Source organism: Staurois parvus, unplaced genomic scaffold, assembly GCF_062004578.1.
Source record: "Staurois parvus isolate SC_StPar_1 unplaced genomic scaffold, SC_StPar_1.0 ptg000186l, whole genome shotgun sequence".
In the NCBI taxonomy this organism is placed as follows: domain Eukaryota; kingdom Metazoa; phylum Chordata; class Amphibia; order Anura; family Ranidae; genus Staurois; species Staurois parvus.
Window position 1 is genome coordinate 11,071,627 of NW_028317982.1, and position 17,275 is coordinate 11,088,901.

The 17,275-nt window shown below is 39.2% G+C and overlaps 1 protein-coding gene across 5 annotated transcripts in view; it reads right to left on the reverse strand.

Moving 5' to 3' along the window:
- Window positions 1–1,965: 1,965 nt before the first annotated feature.
- The window catches only part of KCNIP4 (potassium voltage-gated channel interacting protein 4), an 892,326-nt gene continuing 877,016 nt past the window's right edge, over window positions 1,966–17,275 (reverse strand). For all 5 annotated transcript variants that reach the window (XM_089677479.1, XM_089677484.1, XM_089677483.1 and 2 more), the window contains 4 exons: window positions 11,584–11,691; window positions 7,788–7,892; window positions 5,845–5,907; window positions 1,966–2,388 (listed from right to left, as the gene is read on the reverse strand). In XM_089677479.1, coding sequence (XP_089533605.1) covers window positions 2,341–2,388; window positions 5,845–5,907; window positions 7,788–7,892; window positions 11,584–11,691 — 324 coding nt within the window. In that variant the 3' untranslated portion in view covers window positions 1,966–2,340. The remainder of the gene's footprint in view (window positions 2,389–5,844; window positions 5,908–7,787; window positions 7,893–11,583; window positions 11,692–17,275) is intronic.

Below are 17,275 nucleotides of genomic sequence, written 5' to 3' on the forward strand. Positions count from 1 at the left end.
CCTTTAGCAAATCATTTTTGATTAAAATCAGATGAATCTTTCAGGACTTTGACATCATCAGAAACATACTCCATCCATCAGGGGACAGGTGTAAGAACAAAAAGTGCTGCCCAGTGATAACTTAGACCTCTACTAATATGGCAGCCTTCTTCCACACAGTACTTCAGAATGGATGGCCTATGCTATATGGCTCTGCAGAGTACTACCAAGTGCTACATCATTCACAATCAGCTTATCTGAATCTGAAGGATAAGGTTGCAGTAATCTAAGTTGACTTGAAAGGTCAAGCAGCCTCACCTTTTCTGAAAAATGACAATACTTAAAATATGTAGGGATTCTGTACTGATGCCAGATTTATCAAGTCTAAAAAACGTATTTTCAAGTGGCTGTCACTGTTTTGAGATTTAATACATGTACATACGCCTAACGCATCAACATTTTAAGCAAAGGCATCTTTTGAATCCATTCCAGAACGCTGTGCTTGATGCTGTTGGGACTATTTTACATGTTATATTATTAAAGAGTAATTCCAAGTAACAGGTGAAAGCAATTAGTAATCTTCTTAAATCAATAAAACACAGCAACTATACTAAATTCTTGAAAGTTCATGTAATGTATCATAATCAGAATTGTGTACTTCCTCTCTGCCTGCTTTCTGCAGCACCAGCCAATATCACTGGCTACATTCAAATTGAATTTGATTAGTGCTCCGAGAATCGTAAAAAGCAACTGACCTCTGGAAGCTGTGCCTAAAAAAGACAGGCAGAAGAAAAAAAGAATAGTCACCAGTGTTCTCCCTGCAGGTGATATTTCCTCATTAGTAATTGCCTTGCCTGGTTTTGTACTTTACGAATGACCAAATTGGTCAGCGCTTTGCTTCATCATGTCAGAGCCTCCAGGAAGGAGAACAGTGAGCCACACAGTAGTGACACCACCAACTGTCACTCCAAAACTCCTGAGACTAGCATTCAGAGGTAGCAGTGCCTTAGATTTCACACTGCAGATATATATCTATGAGTGCTTTGGTACCCTCTCATACCAGGAAGTGCACTGGTAGTATTCAGCGGGAATTCCATATAAACATATTTTTTCAAGGTCCTGCTTAGGTTCAATTAACACTTCTAAATGTTCCCCACAGCATAGCACATCTTACGTTTTGAGTTTAGCAACAGTTTGGACCCAGGGCTGCTTATCTGTCCTTAATCACATGAAACAACTCAGATGTCAATTTACATGTTAACAGCCTTGGTGCCAGTCAACCTGTCATTGATTTGCACAAGTATGGCTGCAGCTGATCGCAATTATCTGCAATCTGCACCAGTGATTTACTCAGATTCATGGTAATGTATGCCCTTTATTGGATGTGTGAATGAAGCCTAATTCCAGTGTTATAAGTAGAAAGTGCAGCTAAATATTTTCCGATTTTCTGCTTGGCTTGCCCTATTTCTCTCCTAGAGCTGGCTTGAGCCACGTTGTGCTTGACTAACAGATACTAACATGTACAAAGTTTATAGCTCAAAATTGAAGGAGTGACTGCACAGACATGAAACTTTATCACCGCATCAAGCCACTCTTCTAGATGTTTGAATGTGCACTATATGGTTTTCATGCACTCTTTCAAAACAGTTGGAACCACCTGTAGTTGAGTCGAAAATAGAGAAAGTGAAAGAAGAAGGCTCGGTGTTGCTTGGTACGGCGATAAAGTTTCATGTCTGTGTGGTCACTTCTTCCATGTTGGGTCATGAACTTTCGGGATGCCCTTCGTACAATACAATAGGGGCATGTTTACAAAGCATCAAACATTTGCTGCAGTTGAATCCATCAATAATTTAAAACACATGAACTAGAAAGATTCACCTGCAGTGAATGTTTGATAAATGTCACATACATTGCTTTATAGGAGAATGAAATGAAGCATGTACATCAAATGTCTGGGCTTTAAACAAACAAGAAATAGAATAAGTGTCATGGATAGAGAGACCTATATTTTAATTTCATAACCAAAATAAATAAAATCTACCAATATGAAATAAATAAGCATATGAACAATAAGTAACAATGGAATAAGAAAATGCTGACATTGATTGGCCTAAGACTGTAACCCAAGAAGAGCAGAACGTCAAACAATACCTTTCGATTGTTGAACATATAAAGCATGAAAATAAAACCTGAACACTATGGAACCTGATTATTCTGGAAGGCATCATATAAAAGCTACTTTGCATAAGATATGACTTTGTATGAAGCTGAACAGTCTATTGATGACACCATGGAATTTGCAGCTTCAAATTATTGTCCAAAATAGATAAAATGTCTGTTCTTTATAGCTTGCGCTTTGTGCTAGATCACGTTCTCAAATAGCTGCATAGAGCACATGATGTTTTCATCCTGGAAAGAGAGAATGGAAATGAAACATTTAATACTGAATTATGGTTTATTCTAAATAGAATCTAGTTAATAAAAAAGAAAATTGTATTTAGCAGTTTACCGTACCACTGCATAATGCCCAGTAATCTTTGTCTTTGTAATCATCGCCAATATCAGCTTTGGCCAACTGCATCAAAATGTTTTATTTAGTACTGGATAGGAGCAGAGAAGGGTTAGAACCTGCGTCAGGTTTTTGTTGCTATATGTAGCCTGTGATAATTGTGCGTATAGATATGGACAATGACAACCATATTTTGTATTATACTCTGCAGATGTCATTCTCACTCCAGTCCTCCCCCCACTCCCTCATTGAATGGTATGTGGTCTGTGTGTGTGTGCTGGGGTCACAAGTGCATAAGGCACAGCTGGATAGCTTCATGGTTGTAACCCCAATTAAGCCTGGTTCCAGGATGTCTGATAAACCCTTTCATCTGGCCGGTCGTAAAACTCTAACTCAGTCAGCCCCTTGACATGAAACATTATCTCAGAGTGGCTGTAAAACGTACATCCCACTTGAATCACTTTTTCATACAAATTTATAAACTTCAACAGGAACAGTGTACATTAAAACAAAGCATATATTCAGATAGGTCATTTTAATACGAGTCACCTGACACCTAACATCCATAGGTAATGTCTACCAGAGAGTAGAAAGCAATATCTTTTTATCCGTCACAGCAGGATATGTCATATTTGATGTCTGAACGTTCAGAATATAATTCTACATATTTAATCTGCCAGTGGCTAGGATGCTACATGTACCTAGTGAAGGTTCTTGACCATGGTATAAACTTGAGAGGGATTTGGTCACAGCATGGGTCTCCACCTAACACCCCTCCCCAAATGAGGCAATTGGCCCTTGGCTGCTGGGACACTAGAAAACAGGCTGTCAGGCCTGGAGAGAAAGAAGAAGAGATTCTCCCTTTTATCATCAGGAACCATCTTTGGGAGAAAAGGCAACCCTTTTGTTTGGATGATTGGACTCTGCTTAAACCAAGGACTTCTGCAAGTATCCTACCTTCTTAAATTTCTTTCTTTTATCTCTCTGTTGTGTTATTGCTCTCTCTATTTATATATATATATATATATATATATATATATTGGCTACATCTTTTCTGTAAATATTTTTATTGCACCATTTTGACCTTTTTAGTAATAAATCCTATTTTCTGAAAAGTGTTGAACTGTTTCTAAAGCTCTTTAATGCAAACTAAGAATCCCTGTCTCTGAAGAGTGCTACTGTGTGTTTTAAAACCTCTGCATACATCTGTCTGAGGTGGCAGTGTGTATACAGATGCTTATTTAAACATCATAGTGTTACTGCTAAGATTTGTGAGTTTCCTCCTTCTCTGTAAAAAGACAGTGGTGGCAGTGTGAAGGGTTAATTGAGTAATTAACCTGACCCAGTAACAATCGCTCTCAGGCTGCTGGCACATAGATTGTGGTCCGGTGAGCTGGAAAATCTTTGTGCAGGGTGCAGCTGAGAGTGGCATTGTTACACAAGTGGCAGCGCGGTTTTAGATTGGCTGGTCCTTCGTTCACAAGTTGGTGAGAAGGGCTGGGGTCTGACACTGCGCCCGTCACATAGCCCTGTTAGAAAGACCTCCCTTTACTTCCTGCCAGGACAGGAGGTGATTGAAAATCTATCCAATGGGTTGCCTTCTTGTCCTGGTGACACCCTTACTCCCATCGCAGGCATCATAGTTATAGGAAGTGAGGGGATATCTCCTCAATTGAGTTGTGGATAGAAGAAGGAATATCCAAAACTGAAAAAAAATATGACTGGACTAAGGTTCACATTTTCTGCAACCTCAATTATTTCCCTATAATTGCCATCCTCAGCCACAGTTTCATTGGAACCCTAGGATTCTTCCAGAGGTTGCTAGGGTTCCTTGAGCTCTGCCTGACTGACCTATTTGATGGTGCCTACATAAATCCAAAGTCAGAAGCATGATACCAATTAATTTTTAGCTGTCTGTAAGGGTGTCATTCTTCTTACTGACCACCAATGTAAGGGATATTTTTCCATTAATCCCTGATGAATTGATTTCAGTAAGGGTTTCCCAAGACCTGAAAATTATTTTAGGGGTTCTTTTGGAGTAAAAAGAGAAAGACTGTCTACAAGGTCCATGTCTCACATTCTGGAGCATGCCTGAACTCTGAATGCTTCCTCAAACCTGATGTCCAGACCAACAGTTAAATACACTGCTGAGCTACATATATGTTAACAGTTCAACACTGCAATTGATTTGGAACTCCGATCAGCCAGAATTGTGTTTTAAACTGCTCTACCAACTGCACAGCCAGAAAGATGGCTCTACTGTTTCAAGTACAAGCTTTACACCATCCAATGTCACCAGGCTGCCTATTGGACAATTAGATGGCAGCTCACACAGGATGCTGTGTAGCTAGATCAGGTTCCCTGTTATACAAAGCAGCAATCAAAAGATCAGCTGAACAAAAGTACCATGGCTGGTAAAATACATTCATAGGGTTGTCCATCAACAGCACACAAAATTTCTTTCAGACATTTTGATAAATGCAGCCCATAATTCCTGTTGTGTTTTCATTGCAATGCTACAACATTTTACATTTTAGTAATGAGTGGAAAACATGCAGACTAGTAAGCAGCAGTGAGTCAATTTCTATATGAAGTTCTTTAAAGGTTTTCAAGAACACCATGACCACATCTAATAACATGTCAGAGGGCTTATTTCTTTTTCTTATGTGGTCCCTTAAAAATGAAGTTTGGGGTATGAGATCTCACAGCTTGCTTATGCTTTGAAGCACATTGCATTGTGACCTGACGTCTCAGCAAGTTAACTTTGTGTTTGATGTTTTATAAGCTCACACAGACTTGCACACATTTTATTGATATTAAAGTCACGATCCAATTCTAAAAACTATGGCTTTTTCTTTTGCACTACATTAAATTTGAGAAATTCTCATTGATGTTTTGCCATTTAGCATACTCTTTTCATCAGATTCAACACACAATGCTATTGGTATTCTCAAATATTTCTGTTTAAATTGACCATTCATTAAATCATTTTAAATGAGTAGCTGAGAAGGTATTTCTGTCTTTATGTTATAAACAACCCACTTCATTTTAAATTACTTTGTTCTGGTATGCGTTCCTAAGTTACCAGCACATTAGCAAACCAACAGTACTTTTTTCAAACTCTGAGGCCAAAGATTACAATTTACAATGAATGTTTTTGTGTGGATCTTTTTCATTACAGATGGAACAGACCATGACATTGTTGACTAACATTTGTTTTTTTGTCAAAGGATAACTGCCTACCGACAGTGATCATGTGCTGAGAACCAGTCTTCAGTATCTAATTCACAGACTCCTGTGACAGTAGTTTTTATGGTTGGTCCTGCTGTGGCAATAGTTTTATTTAGGATACTTACTTTTTGACAGCTTTCTATGAATTCATCTATAGTAACTACTCCATCTTTATTTATATCCATTTTCTGCAAAATAAACATAGATTAGTAAATTACAAATAAATACAATAAAAAAATGTATACTTCCTTCCTTTCGTCACTCTTTTTCTGCCTTTTCCCCTTTTTCCTCCCTTTCTTCCTTTCTCTCTCTTTCTCCCTTCCTTTTTCCTTTCTCTATTGGGCAGCACAGTGGCTAAAGGGCAGCACAGTGGCTAAATGGTTAGCACTTCCGCCAGGCAGTACTAGGGTCATTGGCTCGAATCCCAACCACGGCACCACCTGCCTGGAGTTTGCATGTTCTCCCTGTGCCTGCGTGGGTTTCCTCCGGGTACTTCGGTTTCCTCCCACACTCCAAAGACATGCTGGTAGGTTCATTAGATCCTGTCTAAATTAGCCCTAGTATGTGTATGTATGAATGTAAGTTAGGGACCTTAAATTGTATACCCCTCGAGGGTTAGGGACTGATGTGAGTGTACAATATATATGTAACAAGCGCTGCGTAAATTGACAGCGCTATATAAGTACCTGAAATAAATAAATAATAAATAAATAATATTGGCCTTCCTTCTTTGCTTTCTTTATCTCTCATCCATCGTTTCTTTTTCTTTTTTTCTTTTCTTTTCTCTTTTCTCCTCTACAAGGTTCCTTTCTAATTTTTTTTTTATCTTTTTCTTCCATTTTTTTTTCTTTCTTCCTCTTTCCTGCATTTCCTTTCGTTCTATTTCTAGGCTATCCTTTCTTCTTTTTATTTTCCCATTCTTTCTTCATTTTTCTCTCTTTATTCTTCCTTTTTCTCTCCCTTCCCATCTTCCTCTTCCCTGCCCTTTCCTTTTTCCTTTTTCTCTCTCTTCCTTTCCACATCACTCACCCATCCTTTGTTCTCGCCCTTTCCTTTCTTCTTCTTTTTCTCACTTTCTTTCTTCCTCTTTCTTGCCTTTCCTTTCTTTCTCATTCTTGCCACTTTTTCTCTCCTATCTTTTATTCCTCTTTCACTTGCTTCTTTCTTCTTCTTTCGGTCATCCTTTTTTCCTCTTTCTTTACCCTTTCTTTTTTCTCTCCCTTCCTTTCTTCCTATTTCTCCTCTTTCCTTTGTTTATCCTTCTCTCCCTCCCCCTTTCTTGCCAAAGAAAGAAAGGAAAGGAAAGCAAGAAGAAACTCTTTCTTGCCCTATGTTTCTTTCTTGGGTATTATTTCTTCCTGTTTCTTGTTCTTGCATTTTCTCTCTCTTCCCCTCTTCCACTTTCTAGTTCTTCCTGTTTTTGTCCATTCCTTTTTTCATGCTTTCGTGTCCTTTTTTATATCTTTTTTTCTCTTTCCTCTTCCTTTCCTTTCTTCCTTTTTTTCTCTCCTTTCTTTCTTTCTGTTTTCCTGCCTTTCCTTCATCTTTTTTCCTTTTCCTTTTTTTCTTCCTTTTTCCTCTCCCTGCCTTTCTTCATTTATCCTGTCTCTTCCTTTATTCCTTTTTCCTCCCCTCCTATATTTCTTATATTTGCCCTTCCTTTGTTTTTCTTTCTCACCTCTTTTACGCCTTTGCTTTCTTCCTCTTTCTATCCCTTCCTTTCTTTCTCATTCTCTTTTCCTTGCCTCTACTTTCTTTCCTATTACTTGTTTCTCATTATTGTCTTTCCTGTCTTTTTCTGCCTTTATTTTTCTTCTTTCCTTTCCATTCCCTTTTCACCCTTTTATTCCTCTCTACCTTGTCCTCCCTTTCTCTTAATTCTCACCCTTCCTTTCTTCTTCCCCCCACCCCTTGCTTTCTCCCTCCTTGCCCTTTCTTCCTCCCTTCCTATTCTTTGCTACATTTTCTCCCCATCCAAGATCTGATTCACGATTATCCAGTGCAAACATACCCTCTTCTAAGTAGTATTGCTATTTTACTGTCGTAGGGATTTTAAGGATGTCCTTACCTGAAAGAAATTCTCCACATGTTGTTTTGGTGTATCTTCCCTAACAATGGGATAAGTACATTTGCCCATCATGTCATAAATTGCCTTCATGATGTCAAGCATTTCCTGTTAATACACAATTTATTTGATTTATTTTACATTCTCTAATTACGATAGGCCTCAGTTCAGAAAATGCAGTTTTTTATTGCACAGTTAGCTAGAAATCAGATATTAGTTGTCATGGTTCTTATGTAGGTTACGTTTTAAAAAATATAAACTGACGGATTGCTAAGGGCACACGGCAGGTTTTTTTTTTTTAGACATTGTTTATATAAAGCCCCATATGGACATCAATCAGATGTAATGTACAATATTCAACACAAAAATCAGAACTCTACTCAAACCTAAAAAAATATGTATTTAAAGAATTGCACTTAACAAAACACTGGTGGCAAATCTATTTTTTATATTGTCCTATGCAAAAGAAGAAAGCAGACTCCGAGTGGGAGGCAGTAGCATTTAATGATAAGAGAAAGTGAGCACAGACAGCATCTTAGCACTGTGATGATGTCACGCTGGAGGTGTCCCATTCACAGTGCAGTGTGGCTGATATGAATAATAAGACTGGATAAAAATTAACATTATGTGGACAAGCACAAACCCCATAGAGTAAACCAAAAAAAACAAAACAAAACTTCACTTTTCTTTACTAAGCCAGATCTTCCTTCATTTGTGTCTTGCATGCGTGTGATGAATGCAATGTCCCTGGCCACTTTCACCAACACGTGACACAATACACAATGACACTGTCAGTCTCACCCTGCACAAAGATTTTCCAACTCACAGGACCACACAGGTGCAGTTTACGCTCTCCTCTGTGCGTGGCGATGTGTCGCTGACTCCTGTACAGAGGTAATGGTTTAGGAGAGGAACAGTGTTCTAGTTTGCATAGGTGTAACCAGGGGAGCAGAAGTCCAATTGGACACTGATACACAGGATGACCTCAGAAACCATCTTTAGTGAGTGGAATGCTAATAAATAGCAGTTGCCACTGTAGTTGGCACGTAGTTGTGAAGTGGGTAAAGTAGGGGTAGGGTCCATGTTGGATAGGGACAACTACAGTATTTAGCCGACAGCAGAAGTTTCTGATGAGGAGGGACAGACTAGGGACACTGCTGCCAGCTCCGCTATTCCCGAGACTCTAGTGCTGTGACTAAGGGGTTGTATTAGCTCTTCCAACTGCTGCTTATACAGCCACCCCTCTACACCTAAGGGCCAGAATTATTCCAATGTGCCGCTAATATTGCTGATAACTTCTGCACTTGTGATGCTTGTGTCACTGAGATGCTGACTCCATCTTGGTTTGGAACTGTTAAGCCAAATGTCTTTCTGCTGCTCATTGCTTGTTACTTGTTACAATTGCCCAACTAAATAATAATTTTGCCTCCTTACTTGATCTCAGTGTGCTGATAACCTTGGTGGATGTTTCCTATGAACCAACATTAAGCAAACACTGACATATTGTAGTGTTCTGTTCCAGATTTCCTGTTAAAGCGGAACTTCACCCTAAAGAGGAAGTTCCACTTTAAGCCCTCCTAGGTACCTACTCCCACTTCTTGTCGAATCACCTTTGATTCCACCGGAAGTTCTCCCTCTACCTGCAACCTTCTGGAACATGTCATAGTTCCTAGAAGGCTGAGGGACCATTCACAAAGTGCAGCGTGGCTCACGCATTTGCAGTGGAAAGCTGGCTGTGACGCCATAAGTTGTCACAGCTGGTTTCCCACATTTAACATGCCGGCGCTGGGGACCCAAAGACCAGTGAAGAAGTGGTTCAGGTGAGGTTGGCGCTGTATCCTTTGACAGGTAAGTGTCCTTGTATTGAACATGGTGCAGAACCTCTTTAAGGCATTCAATTAGTTATTAACAGATTTATATATTAACAGGTTTGAGCTAAGCAGGTTTTATGGCCTTGCTGGAAAAATTGTGTATTTCTAAGTCATGTCCTGGGATGAAGGGGGGGGGGGGTCACTGGTTGTGGAGGTATACTGGCTCTTAGTCCCTATTCTTAAAAATGTCAATGCTGATTTCTGAATATTAAACAAGGATGCCCTGGGACCTCTCACACCACAGTTTTTGGGGTGCCCATTTCTCATTATCATCACCAGGGCTTTTTTTCAGGGGGAATGTGAGGGAACACAGTTCCGGCACTTTCAGCACTGAATGTATGTATTAGTAAGATATGCTGGAGGGTCAATTGATACTGGCTGCTGGGGGATCCATTGTTGCTAAAGGGGATCTATTGTTGCTGGAGGGATCTATTGTTGCTTGTGTGCTTATATTGCTGGTGGGTCCTTCCTGGCTGGAAAGGATTACCTGTTGAGGGAGGGGTCTACTTTTGCTGGTTGTTGGGAGTCTATTGTTGCTGGGATGGATCAATTGTCGCTTGGGGGTCCATTATTGTTGGGGGGGGGGGGGGGTAGGGGTCTGTTGGTGCTAGCTCCAGGGGATTTGTTTTACTGCCTTTCCTGTTATCATGAACAAATGCCACAAAATGATACATGATTCTGTATTCTCTAAAAGAAGCAGTACTGGGAGGTGGGTAGAGGGTGGAACCAAGGAGGAGCAGAGACATGGGGATTCGGAAAGGGGTTCCGGTACCTATTCTCTGAGAAAAAAAGCCCTGATCATCACAATGCTCCCCTGTCAGACACTGCAGCTCACAATGGGAGGGTTTCGGCAACAGGGGCAGTGCTGTCAATCCAGACAGCAGTTGGCAGGACTAGGAGTGATCAGGTGTTCACAAGTTATTTTCATCACATTATTATTATATATATATAAACTAGGAGTTAAAGAGAGGAACATTTTATTAGAAAAAAAAAGGTTTTTCCTTGTCAGGTTGCTTTAACTGACATCAGCTGCAGATTGAAGTTGGTCCCTTTAAATTTCAGATGAATGAACAGAATGATACAAAAAAACTATTTGTTATATTGTATCTTACTTTAGTCTGAGCAAGTGTTATTTATAAACACTGTCAGACTATTTTTTGACAGCTGAACTGATCTTCTCATGTCCTATTTACATTGAGCTACACATGTCCTATTGAGCTACACATGTCCTATTTACATTGAGGACCTTTTTTGGGGGCTTGTGTAGCATAGCATTCCCAAAATCAGTACCTAGTTAAAAGAACTGTTTTGCCACCTGGGAAACCATATAGGAACACTGGCTAGTGGAAGAGAGTTTGCTAGAGACTGTTAGACACCTTGTCAGGACCCCCTTAGTGTACGGATTAGGGGTAAAGTCACTGGTTCACATCATTGTTTAACTGTGTATTTGTTAAAATGTTTATTACTGCTTTTTACATCCTGTGGTTATTGTTTTGCTGTGTTTTGCCCAAATAAACAGTTTCCCCTCAGCCTTGGGTTGTCAGAGGGTGTGGCATTGCTAGGAAAGTTGCTGACATGGTGGGCAAGGGTCCCAAACATCAGTGGCTCCTTTGGGGGTAAGCACTACACAAAGGAAATGCAGGATACTATTTGTAGTATCAATTCACTTCAAATAAGTGACATATGTTGTTAGGGTTTACATTTACTTTAACTTGGACTGGAACAATAAAACAATGCTTGGATGAAAAAACTGAAGCCCTGAGCAGGTCATTTTCATTTCTGGCTTGAATGTACCTTTAACCACAAAACATTTTCCTCATTCATGAGAGCCGAATGCTGAAGCTAGTTCATTTGTATTACAGACGTAGTGTAATTCTTATTTATCTCATTATAGTCAGTCAATAAAATACAGAAATAGTGGTGCTTACCTCTTTAGTTATATAGCCATCTTTATTGATGTCATATAAATTAAAAGCCCAGTTAAGCTTTTCTTGTATTGTTCCTCGTAGCAGTGTAGAGAGTCCCATTACAAAGTCCTATGTTACAAGAAGAAAAGTTAGTTTCATGGTGTGCTGAGCAAATCATATCCCAGTGGTTTAAAGTCCTCTCAAGCCTTTCATGCAGGGGGAGAATTCAGGGGACAGTTGGTAGTCGCTGATGGACACTCACTAGCAGGCAGAACTTATAAACATTGCCTAACAAGTTTTATTTGTTCTGTAATTCACTCTTCCTAGGTTACATCTATACCTTTGGTCTCCAAACTGTGGCCAGATGTGTCCCTTTGCTTGCCTGATACCAACAATGGGGCACTATTCCTCCAACTGACACCAATGATGGGGCACTATTCTGTATATCATCATTGTGTTGAATAGGGAGCCATCTATTGGGTGTTCACTGCAACTGCACTTTTTATTATTTTCTTCAACAAGAACAGGAAGTGTCTCAAGTTTAAGAATAAAGATTTTTCCATAAACCACTGCAGCCTTTTTAGCTTGTAGAAGATTACCAATGAAGGTCTCCTTCATCCTCCCTTTGATACACATATGCCTGTAAGTTCTTTCATTGCGTTTGTTAAAGTTACATACATAGCTAGATAGCATTTCAATGTTTTTAGTGTTATTTGTAGGTAGCTGTTTGCAAGAAATGTGTTCATTGTATGTATTTGTAAGAGACATGCATACAAGCATATTGTAGTTTAAGTTTCTGTGATTGTATTGCAGTTTTACAGAACTATTCACAGAAGTAAATTCAGTGTTTGAATGAAACACAATGCTGCTTCTGTAAGTTTTGTTAGGTACCTGTTGGCTAACCGTTAGTAGGACAGCACAGGGCACCATTCCTTCCACTGACACCATTGATGGGATACTATTCCTCCCACTGATGTCAACAATGAAGCACTATTCCTTCTATTAAAACCAATGATGGGCTATTGTTTACCACTGATGCCGTGGGGATTTTCTACTCCCCCTGGCCACAGTCTAGCTCCCTAAAGCCTGAAGGACAGTAAACTCGGCCTTTGCATAGAAAGCCTGGAGACCCCTGATCTATACTATCCTAATGCCTGAGTGTACATGCATGCAGCCTGCTATGCTAATCATTGCATGGCATTTAACAGTACAGGCAGCAGGGATTGTTGAGTATATATTGTCTTCTTTAGCTACAGCAACATTTTAACAAAAGCCATTACACATACATTTATTTAATTCAAGATACTGATTGATTTAATTTTTATATTTAGCTGGGCACACAGGTCACAATCTGACTGCACAAACTACTAAGGTCAGGTTGAATGGTACACAAGTAAAGCTACCTTATCAACATATGTGAAAATAAAAGACAGAATGGTTAAAATAAGATTGTAATGTGTGTGACCAATGTTACAATCTGCTTCAGAAACAGAAATCTCACAGCTTTGTTACAGCATAAGTGAGCCTCGCACGTTTGGGTTCCTGTACAATTAGATTTAAAAAATTGTCCATCTGAATACAGAAATCTATTGGAACTTACTACAATTGCTAAACTTAGACTTTGAAAAACTTAACATCCATTTCAAGGTAATTCAAGGGAAATACTCTCTGCTTGCACTGCTAACCCTCCTTCATTGCATGTTTTCCACATATCAGCTGCTACATATTTTGTATGCCAACCTGGTGACACTCATTACACATGAATGGGCATGTTTAGGTGCCATGCAAAAAAGGTACGGAACCCACACAAAGGCAATGGGACAAGGCAGGATAAGTGGCCAATGTTCTGAATGTCATCAATATGACTAATGTCCATATTTGTATGGTCTGTACATGGCTTGCATATGTAAAAAACAGAAATTATCCCAATCGCTGTGATAATTACATCTTCAGATGGCCAATCTGGTTTGTCTAGTACATAATTATGCTGTTGACTTTAAAGTGGTTGTAAAGTTGTTGTTAAAATAATAAACATGTTATACTTACCTGCTTTGTGCAATTGCATTGCACAGAGCAGCGCAGCCCTGAACCTTCTCTTTTGGGGTTCCCCCTCCCCACACAGTGCTCTTGGCTCCTCCTCTTCTGTGTCAAACAGCTCGCTATGGGGACAGACAATGCAGGCTAGCTCCCAAGCTGGGCTCTGTGTGTCCATAGACACACACAGCATGGTTCCCCCCTCCCTTACAGGCTTTGATTGACTTTGACTGCGTCTGTGTCTGTGAGGAGAGATAGAGAGAGCAGCAGCAATGCTGCTCTCAGGCATAATGCTGGATCAAAATCACTTAATGCATACAATGCATTAGGGGTCGGTTCACACCATAGAAACACAGTCCGGATGCATTCCGGGTGCATTTCTGTATTCGTGTTTTTTATGTGTTTTTGATGTGTTCCGGTTAATTTTTTCCCCTCTCTTTTTTCTTTAACTGAAATAAGGAAATGTGTGTTTCAGTGCATTTTTGGTGTGTTTAGGTGCGCTTCGGTATGTTTTTGGTGCGTTTTACTGCGTTCCAGTACAGTTCAACTTTTTTTCTGGAAATAGAACTGACCGCACTGGTGTGGACTATGCCATTGGAAACCATGTAACCTACTATCAATGCATTTTTGATGCAGAAGAAAAAACGCACTGGACTGCATGTGGTATGAACTGCACCTAAGCCCTTAGAATCATTTTAATGTCAATATTCCAAATTACTATTTTAAGAATGGGCACACATTTACTAATCAATTTCTTCAACTGTCCAGAGTTTCATAGTTGGTGAGGTTGAATAAAGACACAAGATCATCCAGTTTCTCCTGTGTGTGTGTGTTAATTTTCCTACAAATTCCCATATCCCTGTATGTTGTGTTTGTACAGAAACATATCTAATTGTTTTTTGAATTTATCAACACTCCCTTCTGAGGCCACCAACTGTGGAAAGGAGTTCCACATCTTTACTCTGACAGTAAAGAACCCCTTATGTAGTTTTAGATTGAACTACTTCTCGTCCAACTTCATTGTGTGGCATTGTGTCTTCTTTAGTGAGCTTAGATTAAAAAACTTTCTCCCAAAGCTACAGTCATCATTGAAAGATTTCTATACTGCAATCATATCCCCTCTTAAGCGCCTCTTCTCCAGAGAGAATAAGTTAAGTTTTGTAATTTTTTGGTTCTTCAGCCCCCTTTATTAGTTTTCTTGCTCTCCTTTGGATGCTCCCCAGTACAAAGATATCCTTCCTGAAGATTGGGGACCAAAACTGAACTGCATACTCAAGATGAGGCAGAACCAGAATTCTGCAAAATGGTTGAATTATAGTGTTATCTCTTGAGTAAATACCCCTTTTAATGTATAATAGTAGTCTGCTAGCCTTGTTTGCTACAGCTTGGCATTGCATGCCAAGAGTTTGTGATCTATTAGAACCCCCGGATCCTTCTCCATTCTTTCCTATATTTCCCCCCTAGTGAATAAAGCTGGTCATAGATACATCATTCATTTTGATTTTGATCCATCTATGGCTGTTCCTGTTCATGAGAAGTTGATCTAATGATCGCCTTCTCATGAATGGGACTGCTGGAAAATTTCAGTTCATTCAGCTGCAGCACTGATCAGTGTATTCTGACAGCTATCCCTGCTATCAGAATACAAAGGCACAGCAGGGAGGATTCCTTCCTCCACCTTGAATGTGTGGATGGGGGAATCTATTAAATATATATATATATATATATATATATAAACTAGAAAAAAAAAAAACAAACAAAAATGACATAATCTATGATCAGTCTAATGGCATGCATCAGTTCTCCTTTAAAATGGAACTAAACTCTTTCAATCTTTATTTATTTATTACAGCTACTTATATAATGTTATCAATTTATGCAGTGCATTACACACACACACACACACACACACACACACACACACACACACACACACACACACACACACACACACACACACACACACACACACACACACACACACACACACACACACACACACACACACACACACACACACACACACACACACACACACACACACACACACACACACACACACACACACACACACACACACACACACACACACACACACACACACACCATATTTTCTTGTTTTAAACTTTTTTTTATATATTTCTTCATTTGCTTCCTGGTTTCTGACCTGGGCCAAAATGATGTTATAACTCCCAGGAGTCTTCATTGGCATCTGGAGGAGGGGCTTTCTCGGCTAAGCACACCTCCTGCCTGCATGCCTGAGCTAAGGAAGTAATTGCTTCATGAATTATCTGCCCTTACTCAAGATGGCTTAGCTAGAAATGCTAGGGGGTGATTTTCAAAGTGATTTCTCTACTAAATAAAGCATAGAGACATGAATGGGTTTGCTTTGAATATAAAAAACTATTTAAAAAGGGTTTTTAGTTTGTGGTGCTCAGACACAGTTTAGTTACCTCTTTAAACAACCCCCTGTTATGTGTGCAAGCAACTGCTTCCAATTTTAAGAAGCTAAACTGGAGTAAGCCAGCATCTCTGGTAATTCTGAGAATGTTTCCTTCTTTTTAATAGAAATATCAAAATAAGGCCACATGTAGGGTCCAATTAGTTCCTATTCATCACATTTTTCTATGATTAAAAGTCCAGATGTAGTCATCCCTTACCACCAGGGGGGTGATTACCAATGCTGGGAATGGGCTAGTGAGGAATTCCCCCCTCCTGAACTGAGTGTCAGCACTATGCTCCCCTACAGTTTACTCAAAATTTGTTTTTGCAGTGGCTTCAGAGAAGACTGGATGCATTCATTTAAATCAGAAAAATCCTTTAATCGACTCACCTGAAAAAGAAACATCATTCACAATTCCAGTAAACACATTTCCCAATCCTTGGCCCTGACTCAGAAAGACAATGCATCTTATATATACTGTACATTGATGGGAAGGGAATATGTTTAAGAATGAAATGTTGTTTCTATTCACATTTAAAGTATACCCAACCATAGATTGTTCAGTTACATTTTGCAGTTTCAAAATACTAATAGTTTTTTTTAGCCTAGAGTCCATTTGTGCCTCTGTATTTTCATTAGTTTTTATGCTTTTTATATGTTTTACATACAGTTATGATAAATTCTATAAGAAGCATTCTTTTAAAAATGAAGGATTTTTCAAAAGAATAATACAATAAAATGCAATGGACTGTGTCTGATCTGTCTATAGGAACCGTTAAAGAAAATCAGAAAACAGGCAATTCCTTCAAAATGAAGAGCTACTGAATCTAATACAGTCATGTTTATTTCCTTTCCATCCAGTGGGGGGCAGTCCCTTCTCTGACACCTAGAACAGTGCTGATGTGTAGCCTCTCCTTTACATCGTGCTGACTGATGGAGAAGTTGTGGGGAAAAAAAAAGCTCATATTGCATCATGGGAACAGTGACAAAATTTCCTTAGTCAGATGTGTCAATCTGTCATTTTTTTCTTTTTTCCACAAGTGATTGAATTTAGAAGCATGGGGATAAGAATGAATGTAGATGCAAACCATATCTAAATTTCGTTTAGCTTGCTAATGCCCTGTGCATAATATATAATCACCATTTTTAATGCCTACGTTTAGGTGAAACTTTTTTTTCATCAGCATGTTATTTACATTTAATCTGAGTGCTTTGTGCTAATGCTGATTGTGATAG